Source organism: Phocoena sinus, chromosome 7, assembly GCF_008692025.1.
Source record: "Phocoena sinus isolate mPhoSin1 chromosome 7, mPhoSin1.pri, whole genome shotgun sequence".
In the NCBI taxonomy this organism is placed as follows: domain Eukaryota; kingdom Metazoa; phylum Chordata; class Mammalia; order Artiodactyla; family Phocoenidae; genus Phocoena; species Phocoena sinus.
The window spans coordinates 39,230,163-39,242,712 of NC_045769.1; the positions used below are offsets into that span (position 1 = coordinate 39,230,163).

Here is a 12,550-nt window from a genome sequence, read left to right on the forward strand (position 1 = left end):
GAATTCAGTCCTCCCGCCTGTCACCGAGCTTGTTCTGCTTTGACAGGCCTTGTACGTGTTACTTAGCTTCATTCTTGCAGAATACATGCTATTGGTCTTGAAGGAAAGCAAGTGGGACAGTGGTTTCCTCAGATCTATAGTTATTACATTTCCATAATCACAAAGACCTGTGTTAGTGCTCACTCAAGTCACTTATGTAGGGTTCCAGGGAATTCATAGTAAAGCTAGCGTTGCTGCCAAGGTCGTCTTGCTGGTCCTCAAGCCAGCATACTCATTCCTGCTTCCCTGTTTTTGCCACCACTCACTCCTGACTCTCTCCAACCCCATTTTTCTCAGTTGAGGGTCTGAGTTCTGTTTGTTCCATGAGACCTTTCTGACTCCACTGTGCCCTCACGTGGAATATTTTCCACGATCTCCACATTTCCACCTGGCACTCTGCCTCTTCAGTGCTTCTCTTCTGGACTTTGTCATCTTAACACCTGCTAGACCGGAAACCTCTCTCTGATTCCCTTGCACTGTCTAGCATAGTGCTGGGCATGGCAAAAATCTTTCACTTCACGACGCCACCTTCGTTGTGAATCACTGCTTCGTGATTAATGTACGTAATGGAAAGACTCGATATTTTACCCATGATAGACCTTTTTTTATGAGATTTAGTATTTTTTCATTGATGAGAAATATTATATTTTTATATGTAATATTCCTAAATATTCCTATATAAATTCCTAAAGTAGGATTTTTCTTTAATCATTGTATCTTTTCCTTAAAATAAGCAAACCAAATACTCTGTAGGAGACCACTTGGTGCTGTCAGGAAAGTCAGTGCAAGATTAATTTCCTTGGGGAATCACATCGAGTGGTCCCACTTTAAGAATCCATGTGACTCAGTTGAGAGGGTAACTCCACTCCTATCGGCTAGGACTCTCCTCTGCAGCCTGCCCATCAGCGTCATTGCCTATATTAAATGACACCTTGGGAAAAAGACATCTCACAGGGAAGCTTCAGTGACTCAGATGCTCTGTATACAGAGAAATTTCAGTGACTCTGGGTTTTATCTTTGACACTTGTTGGCTTCATGGTAATTGTAGTTACTGTCCAAAGACAATAATTGACATTTGTATTGCTTTTTATCAAGTTCAAATTATATAGTATATAAATATATATACATACACACGCGCTTATAGTTATATCCAATATATATACATACACCCGTCCACACCTGTGGAGATGTAGATATATATTTACTGGTGGTTCCAGAATATGATCCCTACTAGTGGCTACATTTAAGTCAGGTCCCCAGACCCTCTCACCACAGAGTCTCCTACAGCAATCTTTTATACTCTGTCTGCTCTTTTTTTATTTCCATTGACAGCTGCATTCTGTCTATATTGTAGAGGATAGGAGTGAAGGCTTTGGAATGGGGCAAAGCCCCGTTGGATGGGGTTTGAGTCCTGACTCTGTAGTTTCTTACTTGTTTGACCTTCGGCAAACCTCAGTGCTTCAGCTGTTCTATGGGGACAAGAATTTCTGCCTCCCGAGTTAAATATGAAGGGTCAGTAACAATGGGGGCAGAGACGCAGCCCTGTGGTCCATCAGCAGCTCCTCACTGAATGGTAGCTAGTCTTATTCTTATCTCCACACTAATATTTTGGCGTGTTGTTTTTGTGCACTGTTTTTCTAATATATTTGGGGTGTTCTTAGACATTTTCAGAGAAGCCTATAAAATCAAACAGGAATTGGTATAATCTGTTGCCTCTGACTGGAAAAGAAGGGATTGCTCAAAGAGTCCTGAGTGGGATTTTCGGAGAGTTGGAGAGGTGGATTTCCTCAGGTGATGCCTAAGGGACTTGTTTCAGTGTTTAAATGACTGTTTTTCTCCAATCAATTTACAGCGGAGATAAAAATCTGTTTCAAATACTACCACGGCATTAGTGGAGCCCTGCGAGCCACGACCCCCTGCATCACGGTGAAGAACCCCGCTGTGATGGTGAGTGCCCCTCAGGCTGCTTCCTTGAGCCTCAGTCCCAGAGGCCTTGGTTTCTATTTTTGCCTGTGCAGCTCTGGCAGGGTTATGGGAAACAATGCAAAGGAAACACATAGCAGTGTGGGCGCCGTTTTGGGAAAGGAAATAACTTACAGGATGGCTTCACTAAATCCATAATGTAAACCAGTGAGAAAATATGGCTTGATTTATAATAATTCTGTATATAGTCAACTCTCCAGGGAACCTATTCCTGAAGGAAATTGGTGAGTGCCCATCCATCCTGGAAAGTTTTTTTTTAAACTTTGTCAGGGTGGCCAGTTGGTAGGAAATGGTGGCGTTTTGCATCTTCTGTGAATTTAATTTACATGAACTCAGAGAGAAAAAAAAAATTTAAGTAGTGGGTGATTCTCCCTGCCAGTCAGTTTAACAGACTTTTACCCCAAAGAGAGTGTGAGATGGGAATTACGAGTGCGCCGCTCCTGCAGGAGAGAGTGTGGGATCCCTCCTGATGCTGAATTGAACTATAGTGCTTAAAGGTACCACACATATGTTTGGTATCACGTGGCCACTCAACAGAAGCCAACCTTTTCACCAGGTCCTCAATTAAAGAAAGAGGTATCTAACTTAGCTCCAGAGGAAACTGATTGTGCTGGACTTTTGAAGGAACGTATGTCCATTTCCAACATGGTACTTTCTTAAGAATTACTTTTCACAATTTCATGATTTTTCACTTCATCAACTAACTTTAGAATCTAACAGCTTCACAGGGTGCACTCCATTGTACATGGGTGGTTGAACTCAGATGGTTCTTGGAGTCCAAGATATATAAATCATGGCAGTGTTTATAAGTCATTAATAACAGGTCGTGAAAGTATAGAAAGTATAGAAGAAAATTATTGACTCTCGTAATATAGAATCTTCATAATATTGTGTGTGTGTGTGTACACATTTATAGATGCATGCATTTTTGGAAATAAGCAAGTGAACAGGTTGACTCCCTGAAATTCAGAATGTAATCTCTGCAGATGGCATTTTGAAATTGTCTGGCCCACCAATATGATATCAAGCAGTCTTTTCCTTTCATTTATTCATTCAAACAAATATTCATTGGGTGCCTAGTAAGTGCCAGACATTATACCCACCACTAGGAATGAAATGATAAGCAAAAACACAGCCCTTGCCCTCACTGGTCTGGTGGGGGAGAGAGACTCAATTAAACTGAATTGTATTTATTTGAGTGATAATTACTATGAGGGGCAGTGAAATGGGGCTATGAGAGCATATACTAGCAGGATTCATCCTGATCAGGAAGGTCTTGGAAAGCTTCCCTGAAGAAGGCATGTTTTCAGGACAATCTGAAGGATGAGTAGAAGTTACTTAGGTGAAGAGGGGGAGGGAAGAGCATCTTAGGTAAAGGGAACGAACGGTATGTGCAAAATTTTCAATATCTAAGTACTCTGTTCACATTTGAATTATATTTGAGTTCCTATTATAGTGAACAAAGTATAGAATATTTTTTAAAAACCCACATTTACTATATAAGACTTCGAAGGTTCACAAGGAGAATAACAGTTGTTGATTACAAAGTCTGCCATGTCACAGTAAGCACTAGAACACACTAATTAATATTCTAAAAAGAAAAATTGTAAAACTAGAAAAGTGGGGCTGTTGATAATAAAATGTTTGAAAAATTAACTATGTGTGAAATTAGATAATAGCTTCCAAACATGACTTTCTGGAGTCAGATTTTCTTGGATTTGAGCAGTTTCCATGATCAGATATCACTGATGGCCGGGAGCTTACAGCCTGGTGAGCATTGATCTTCTTCCATTTGATTTTGCATTGAGATTATTCTGTCAAAGCCTGTGGATAGTTGGAGATAATTAATTTTCTTCAGACAGGTTTTAGAGCACCTTAAAAGCTTCATAGATACAGCACTGGCAATCATAATAGAATATTTTGGTTCAAAGGCTGACTAATGGAATTGGTGGTCGGTAGATTTCTGACCAAGCTTGAGACAGTTGGGTCTATATCTGCTATTGAGAGGCTGTGCCAATGGGCATTTCACTGTGGGCTGGTCACTGTGTTTCTATGACAGCGTGATGTTCACCTAGGAATATGACCTGTGTGTAGATACTGTACTGACTGACCACATCGATATTCACAAAGCTCATTTAGTTAGGATCATTCCATGATGCAAAGAATAGTTGGGCAGTAGCAACCACATTTTAATGCTTGATGACACTGGGTTGGTTGGCTCTCACCAAGTACATCTGTTTTATTATATTGTTCTGTACCCCTCTGACTCATCATCCCTAGGTTAAATAGAGCAGAGACAGCACCCAACTGGCCAGATAGCATCGCTGTGTCTGCCTCATCCTGCTTTCAGCATACACACACACCCCTGGACTATAAAGTGGCAAATAGAGAGGTAGTACAGACTGCATCTGGGACAGACACTCAGCAACAGCTGCCCTTCCTGTGCCAGGCATCTCACAAACCGTGGCCTCCCCTCAAATGGACCACACTGCCCGGGGAGATGTGCCCCCTCCGAAAACATGATGTCTCTTCATGCCAAGTGAGAACAGGGAGACTTTGCAAAGATTCATAGTCTGTCATCATTCAAAGCCTACTTAAAATGTTGTAAGAAATTATAGAAACTAAAGAAAATGCCCTCGAATTCTCCTTTTAAAAATGTAATTCACTGTCTGGCAAAAGGCTAATATGAAACAATTCTCACAGAATTCACAGATAAACAGTGTCCTTTACAACAACGTGGTAATAAAATGCTCATGTGAACTAATATTCAGAGAATTCAGCTTTATCATTCATGACAATAAAGCCAGGAAAGACCAACCTGATCACCAGAAATAGGAACATCAGTGATAATAAACATATCTGTACTCAGTGTTTAGAGAGAGGTTTTTAAATAAACTCCCTTCATAGATTTAAGCCAGGAAAACTCAGAAGGAATACTGTCAACCCGTGTTGAAACAATACATGGTAGTGAGTGATGGTCGCCTTTATCTGTCCCTGAAGCGAAGGATTTCCTGTTCCAAGTGGCACATATCACTGTGTACACTGATGAATGGCAATGACGTCAAAGTATGCATGACAGAGAAGACATAACTTTTTTTTATTCTTGATTCATTGCAAAAGGATATGTGAGAAAGGAGACCATACGATTAGGATGGCTGCTCTTCCCTTTCCTGTAGAGTTCCTCAGTTACTTCTTGCAGGACAATGTGCATCTGGATGGAACGAAGTAGTGATGCCTGGATGGTACCCTAGGCATATTGCAAATGATATGTGAAACAATCAGGAAGCAGTTAAGTGTCACACAAAATAGTTTTGACTAAGGTACAAGAAGTAGAGAAGGAAATGGAAAATTTTTTTAATGTTTATTTTATTTATTTAATTTTGGCTGCGTTGGGTCTTTGTTGCTGCACACGGGCTCTCTCTAGTTGCGGGGAGCAGAGGCCTCTTTGTTGTGGTGCGTGGGCTTCTCATTGCGGTGGCTTCTCTTGTTGTGGAGGACGGGCTCTAGGTGCACAGGCTTCAGAAGTAGTGGCACACAGGCTCAGTAGTTGTGGCTGACGGGCTCTGGATTGCAGGCTCAGCAGTTGTGGTGCACGGGCTTAGTTGATCCGTGGCATGTGGGATCTTCCTGGACCAGGGCTCGAACCCAACCCGTGTCCCCTGCATTGGCAGGCGGATTCTTAACCACTGCGCCACCAGGGAAGCCTGGAAATGGACATTTATATTTCAAAATTTGAATGGAATTTATTTTGAAGTTCCTCAACTTGGCTTGGATTAGTGAAAGTTTTATCTCTTGGTGTATGATTTTTAAGGGAGGTGGGGAGTGCCACAAAGATAAGATGGAAGGGTGTAATCTAAACTTAAGAATTGAAATGTGGTTTCTATTTCTTGACTATTCAAAATACATTCTGTCTTCAAATCTGTCTCTTACAATGTTCTGGACTTCTTTTTTAGAGGACCACGAAACCCTTTTTTCCTAGTGTACCATAAATTGTGCACTAATTGTACATAAGTTGAGAGACTTAATCTGCTATGGTCTGTAAATGACTCGTTTCAAGTAAGATATAATTTACTCAGAAGCTTTTAGAAAAAGCTTTACAATACAATAATCAGTACAATAGGATTGCAAATTCTTGTTACTGCTAATTATAATAGCATGTGCCATGTACCAGTAGCACAATAAAATAGGAGTCTACAAGGGTGGTGGGATAGCCACATGGTCACTCAGAAATATTTAGCAAGGAGGATAATTCTACATTTATATGGATGAGTCTGATGTAAATCACCTGTTTAGTTTATTCTAGGTTTTCCTAATAAATCTGAAGGAATTTAATGTTTGATTTTTTAACTTAAGGGGATGTTTTAATACCATAATAGCAATATAAATATGCTTATTACATGTCAACTATATTCTTTTTAAAAAATATTTATTTATTTTATTTTTGGCCGCGTTGGGTCTTCATTGCTGTGCGCGGGCAGTCTCTAGTTGCGGAGAGCCGGGGCTCTTCGTTGCGGTGCGCGGGCTTCTCATTATGGTGGATTCTCTTGTTGCGGAGCATGGGCTCTAGGCATGCGGGCTTAAGTAGTCGTGGCTCGCAGGCTTAAGTTGTGGTGCATGGGCTTAGTTGCTTCGCAGCATGTGGGATCTTCCCGGACCGGGGCTCAAACCCATGTACCCTGCATTGGCAGGAGGATTCTTAACCACTGTGCCAGCAGGGAAGCCCCAGTCTTCTTACCAAAGAAATAAAAGGACATAAAGTAAGTTGATTCATATCCCAGGGAACTTGGAAGCTCATATTGGTTACATTTGGGGTAAAGATTAAATTTAGGTATGACCCTTCCTCTAGTCTCTGAGACTCTGCATTTATGTCTGACTTCCAAGATTTGTAGCATATGAAAAGGCATATACAATACATTGATACAAAAATCATATTTGCAAATATGTGTGTTTCCCTAAAAAAGTTGAGAGGTACCATATTCCTGTGGAACTTCACATATGTGTTTTTTCTCTGCAGATGGGGGCAGAAGGCATGGAAGGAGGTGCTTCAGGAAGTCAGCACTCTCGAAAACTCGTTAGCTTTACGTTGTCTGGTAAGGATGTCTTTAAACATGACGTCCAGTTGGAAAGTGTATAATTTCAAAGGCACGAATAGTCACTTCTTTCTGCACTCTCATATATGATATGTGAGCAAGTTTGTTTGTTTGTTTTTTTTTGGTAATACTTCTGGAAATTCAAGTATATCTCTTACCATGAAAAATTAGATTATTAATATAAACTCAGAAAGCTTCTAGCAAGTTGTCTTGTGATGAAAAGACCATAACTATGTATACTTACTTAAAACTGTAATGTAACATGTGCTAAACCCACTGTAGAGCTTAGATAACTGAACACAATTTGTGCTGGCCTCATCTAGAGAAAGGAAAAATTTGGAGACTAGCGAAAAAAAGCCAAAGGAGTACATATAAAGAATTGAAAAGTAGATTAGACAATTTTTTTGTTGTTTATTTTCTGGTTAGTAAAATATTCTGATTTTTTTGTATATTTATCGTACAACTGAAGCACTGCTTTTCGGGTTGTGAGTTGGAACTCACTGGTGATTTATAAGATTAATTTAGTTGAAACTAGCAACTAAAAAAAGAATAGAAAAGAGCCAGAGTTTAACCACCAAAGGGAAATGTTTTTCATAGAACACCAGTTTATACAAACTGAAAATTTCACACACAAAAATATACACACCTATGTATGTGTATAATGGGTTTCAAGATAAATGTATTTCACACATAGATCACTGTCAAAAAAAGTTTCAAAGCCACCGATTTAAAAAAATTAATCGGCAGTCATAAAGTCAAGACTAATCTAAGAAAATCAGTATTTGAAATGGACTTTTAAAACAGACGACCGTACTACAATACATGTAAAATCAAGTCTAACAGATGTCTATCACTGTAAGATGTTTTGTTTTCATTTTTCCATTATTGTAGTGCTTCTAAAATTTAAATTAGATTCACTTTTTCTTGGCTGCAAAAAAATGTTATGAATGAAAATAGAAAATGAAAATAGAAATTTCCAAGAGTAAGGGTTAGAAGGCTGATCTTGAAAACACAAGTCCATGATGCATGAATATCACGTATAATGGAAGTGTGCGCGTTAGTTCATTGCTGGCCCACGGCCTATCTGTGTCTGTTCTAGCATGTTCCTTCTCCTCCCCTTCCCCCGCCATACAGGTCACTTACTATGAAAACCATTTTGCTTTGGTTCTCTGACAAATCTCAGAGGCTGTAAACTGGTTCAAATTTGGCCAATAAATATATTTTGGTTGGACCCCTCAGGGTTTTTAAAATATCCAGATTTTTAGAAAAGCACTGACTACCACTGCCTGTGATACTACTCCCCACCCGCCTTATCTGTCTCTCTTTTGAAAGCACTTCAGTTGGCTACCTGTGCTTTAGACCTTCACAGTTCTGGGGTGGTTGCAGGAAGAGAAATTGTTTATAGATTTCTTCGTTTATAGATATGGAACAATTGGCCAACCTCCATGGCTCAGAAAACTTAGTTTGACCATACCACGGTTTTCTTAGTTTAGAAGCAATGCCCTAAGCTTTCAAATGATCAATATCACTCTAAATATGACACATACATATTGATTTTGACTCCAGAGGGGATGTTAATTAACCCACCATGGGAGAATGACCATGTAGAAGTTGAAAATCCCAGGACATTTTCCTAAAAAGTAGGAAATAAGCTTTGGGGCACAGCCAAATCCTTTTTTTTTCTATATACAACGTTTTCTAACATCCACCTCAATACACATGGAGGCTTGCTACCTAAAATCTGCTCTGTTTCTTACCATGTAATCAGCTATTTGCAGATGATGTATAGAAATGGCTAAAAATCATAGAAGATGAAAGCAATTTTATAACGATAATTCTAAAAAATTCATCTGGTTGTAGCATATTGACAGTGGATGATAATATTTATGGAGAGCATTTGAGCACTGTAGAATGTCTGTCTGCAAATGTTCTGCTCTTGATTATCTATGGATAAGTAGGGACACAAATAATTGAACTCTACAGCTAAAACAAAAAACTGGTTTTTTTTTGTTTGTTTTTTTGCGGTACGCAGGCCTCTCACTGTTGTGGCCTCTCCCTTTGCGGAGCACAGGCTCCGGACGCGCAGGCTCAGCGGCCATGGCTCACGGGCTCAGCCGCTCCGCGGCATGTGGGATCTTCCCGGACAGGGGCACAAACCCGTGTCCCCCGCATTGGCAGGCAGACTCTCAACCACTGCGCCACCAGGGAAGCCCCAAAAAACTGTTTTTTGATGACTATCTTAAACCTTTTCTCCAAGTAAGAAGGATATTTAACCTGTCATACCTTTGTGACTTTGAGTCCTTCTTTAGTCTATTAGGTGATGTGGATGTTTATGAGCAATAAAATATATAAAAGATAAAAGAGAGGCAAGAGATGGATAAAGTGAACTGAATGATCAGAGTACAAATAGTTGGTAGTTTATTGTATTTATTGGTACGATGTCCCTTGTGGAAAAGGGTTAATGGTGACATCTTTCTTCGCTCTGGCTTAATCTTCTGGTGGATGCTTTTTCTTCAAAGGAATGTTTTGCATGAATAATTTAGCTCTGTCAGATGTCATGGCAGCCATTTCTGTACATGTTACTCCTTGTTTACTGCAAAGAAATCCCTTCTTGAGAAGTAGATTTAATATCTAAAGAATGTCATTCTCTTGTCTGAGTCTGAGGCGAGCACAATCAAGAAAGGTAAGAAAATAAATATGTAAATTGCATTTTCTCTCAAAGCTATTTAATGCTAAATAAAGCCAAGTGAAAACATGTAGCATTATTAAATTGACAGTAAAATGCAAATGCTGTATTAATAATGACTCCATAGTTTAGGAAGTGCCAGGGATGGGGACTGTGAAGCTAATGAGATTGCAGCAGCTTCTCTGAAGTGCTTGTCTAGTTCTTTGCTCATCTTTCCCTTCTGCCACTGGCTTTTAGATCAAAGATCTTACTATATTTGATGCCGTGTTCTTAACATAAGGTCCTCTTGCTTGAATTTTTAAATATTTTCTGACATATTAGACTGTCTCCCGCTACTGCCAGTTATGAGTCACTAGACAGTCCTGGGCTGTTTTCATCACATGTTATCTAGGCCACAAGTTCTTGTTGGTCATTGGTGAACCTCCTCCAGGGAGTATGGTTCTATGGGCAACCCCAGGCCAATTCTGTCCTTCTAAGAAAGACTTTGTGTTTCAGGAATGGGATTGAGTAGGATGACCATGGTGACCTCCCAAAATGTGGGGTTACTCTATAGGGTCTCTTCCCCAGCTCATTTGGGTAATCCAAAGGTCTTTGAGGATTCAGAGGCCGTCCACAGAATTTTTTTCTGAACCAGTGGTCAGGACTTCCCTACACTGATCATAACTGCATAAAGTTACCTAGAGGCTGTCTCTTCTCCCGGAAGCTTTCAAGATCATTTAGCTCTCAGGGCAACCTTATTCAAACTGATATTCTCAGAAAGGCATTGAGGATCCAGTGAAGCCAGCTTTATTTCCTGACATTTTTGTATCCCTCAGCTTGACCATTTTTAAAAGTTTTAGTCTCTTCACTAACCAGACTTTAGCCAGAACTTTTAGCAGCTCGCATAGTATGAAATAACAAGTGGTGACTCTAAGATGAGTTATGGGACATTCATCAAATATTTAATTTACTTAACAGCCTATTGAAAAAATAACCTAACAATTATTTAATATAGCAGATAGCATTCAAAGTTTAGAAATATTTCTGGTCTCCTTTTATTTCCCCTAACATTCATTTCATTTGTAGAATATGTATGATGTTTTAAATATGGCACAACTGAATGTGTGCTCTTAGGTTTCATCCCCAATTAAACTTAAGTCAGTGCATCTCATATGTATATATAGAAGATTCACTTTTCTCTCATGAAGGAACATATTGGTTTTCTTTTTTAATACACTGTTTACTAAGGGTTTCTCTCAAGACATTGTGTGAAATGCTAGCTGCCAAGCCACATAGAAAAAGGGGGTGAAGATGTACGTGTTAGGATCAAAACGTTTCCCAGGAAAAGTCATTTTAGGTATATAAGGTGGTAGTAAAAGTTTGGCTTCATTTTGCAGCCTGTTAGGAGACTTTCTGCTGGAACTAGTCATAACCCACTTGTCCTCACTTACCTAAGCAATCATAGTGTGAATAACTTTGCTGTTTTACCAAATAGTTTCTGTTTAGAGCTTCCTGTGTGATTATTTAAGGACAAATTGTCGTTGAGCTGCTTGTTCTAATCAAGATATGTGAATCTTTTCTCCTTCTGTCCCTCTTCTCTCCCTCTCTCTTTCCCTCCCTCCTTCCTCCTCTCTTTCTTTCTTTAAAGATCTTCGGGCAGTTGGGCTAAAGAAAGGGATGTTCTTCAATCCTGACCCTTATCTTAAGATGTCGATTCAGCCAGGGAAGAAGAGCAGTTTCCCCACTTGTGCCCACCATGGTCAGGAGAGGAGGTCTACTATCATCAGTAACACCACAAATCCAATTTGGCACCGAGAGGTAAGATGATCGTACGTGGCCTTCTACTTGACAGTTAGGAAGTTGGCCAACTCCATCTCTCTCCACTGGACTCTGTATCATTGAGCTGCTTATGGGTGTGGGCAAGATGGTTGAGGTGTCTAGAGGTTCTGTTAGAAAAAGGTACAACGAAAGTGAGATATTCCCTTCTAACCAGGGCTGGGTCTAGGGTAAATCAAGTGAGGCACTTCCTTCAGGTGCATGATTTATAGGGTCCAAAAGACTCGATGATCAAAATTAATATTTCAATGCAATATTTAAAAAAAATCAAAATCAAGGCAAAAATTCATGATGAACAAAATGTCAAAATTCTGTAAGGGCAGCATCAGTAACTGCCTTGCCAAGCCGTATGGGAGCCTGAGGCAGAAGGAAAAGTCAGTAATACTGATCCCATTTTTATTTAAAATTTTGATATTTTGTTCTAGCATATACCCAGTACAGATTAAAGGAATTTCTCTCCTTACTGTCTGGCAAATGGTTTTTGGATTTCCATTATAGATTTTGGTTACTTACATGAGCCATTCAAGGAGTCGTCATCCTGAGGCAAGGCAGATTGTGTTGATGGTATTTCAGACTCTCTCACAGTTGCAATATGTTACCAGTCATCACAGTGCATCATATCAGTGAAATCAAGCCCAGGGTTTTCCCACTGGAACTCTTTAAAGTCAAAGAATGAACAGAGACATTGCTTCTTTTCTAGGGAGCAAAGTGTGAGTTCTCCCACCATTTCTCAGGGAACCAAGACACATTTCATATACTAGCATTAATGAGTGCTTCTAGACAAACCTGTATTGGCATGGGAGTTGCACAATTAATTAAATCACTCCCTAAATGTTTAATGACAATAATATGTTCTAACAATGTTGAACGAGTATTTCATTGGAGAGGGAGATACTTCAGGGGATCTAAAACCAATTGGAGGAAAGATGTGGCTATT

The 12,550-nt window shown here is 39.7% G+C and overlaps 1 protein-coding gene across 2 annotated transcripts in view; it reads left to right on the forward strand.

Annotated features, from left to right (window-relative positions):
* Positions 1 to 12,550, forward strand: part of HECW2 (HECT, C2 and WW domain containing E3 ubiquitin protein ligase 2) — a 250,867-nt gene that overhangs the window by 94,308 nt on the left and 144,009 nt on the right. For both annotated transcript variants that reach the window (XM_032637764.1, XM_032637765.1), the window contains exons 3-5: positions 1,892 to 1,986; positions 7,037 to 7,112; positions 11,426 to 11,595. In XM_032637764.1, the coding sequence (XP_032493655.1) occupies positions 1,892 to 1,986; positions 7,037 to 7,112; positions 11,426 to 11,595 (341 nt within the window). The remainder of the gene's footprint in view (positions 1 to 1,891; positions 1,987 to 7,036; positions 7,113 to 11,425; positions 11,596 to 12,550) is intronic.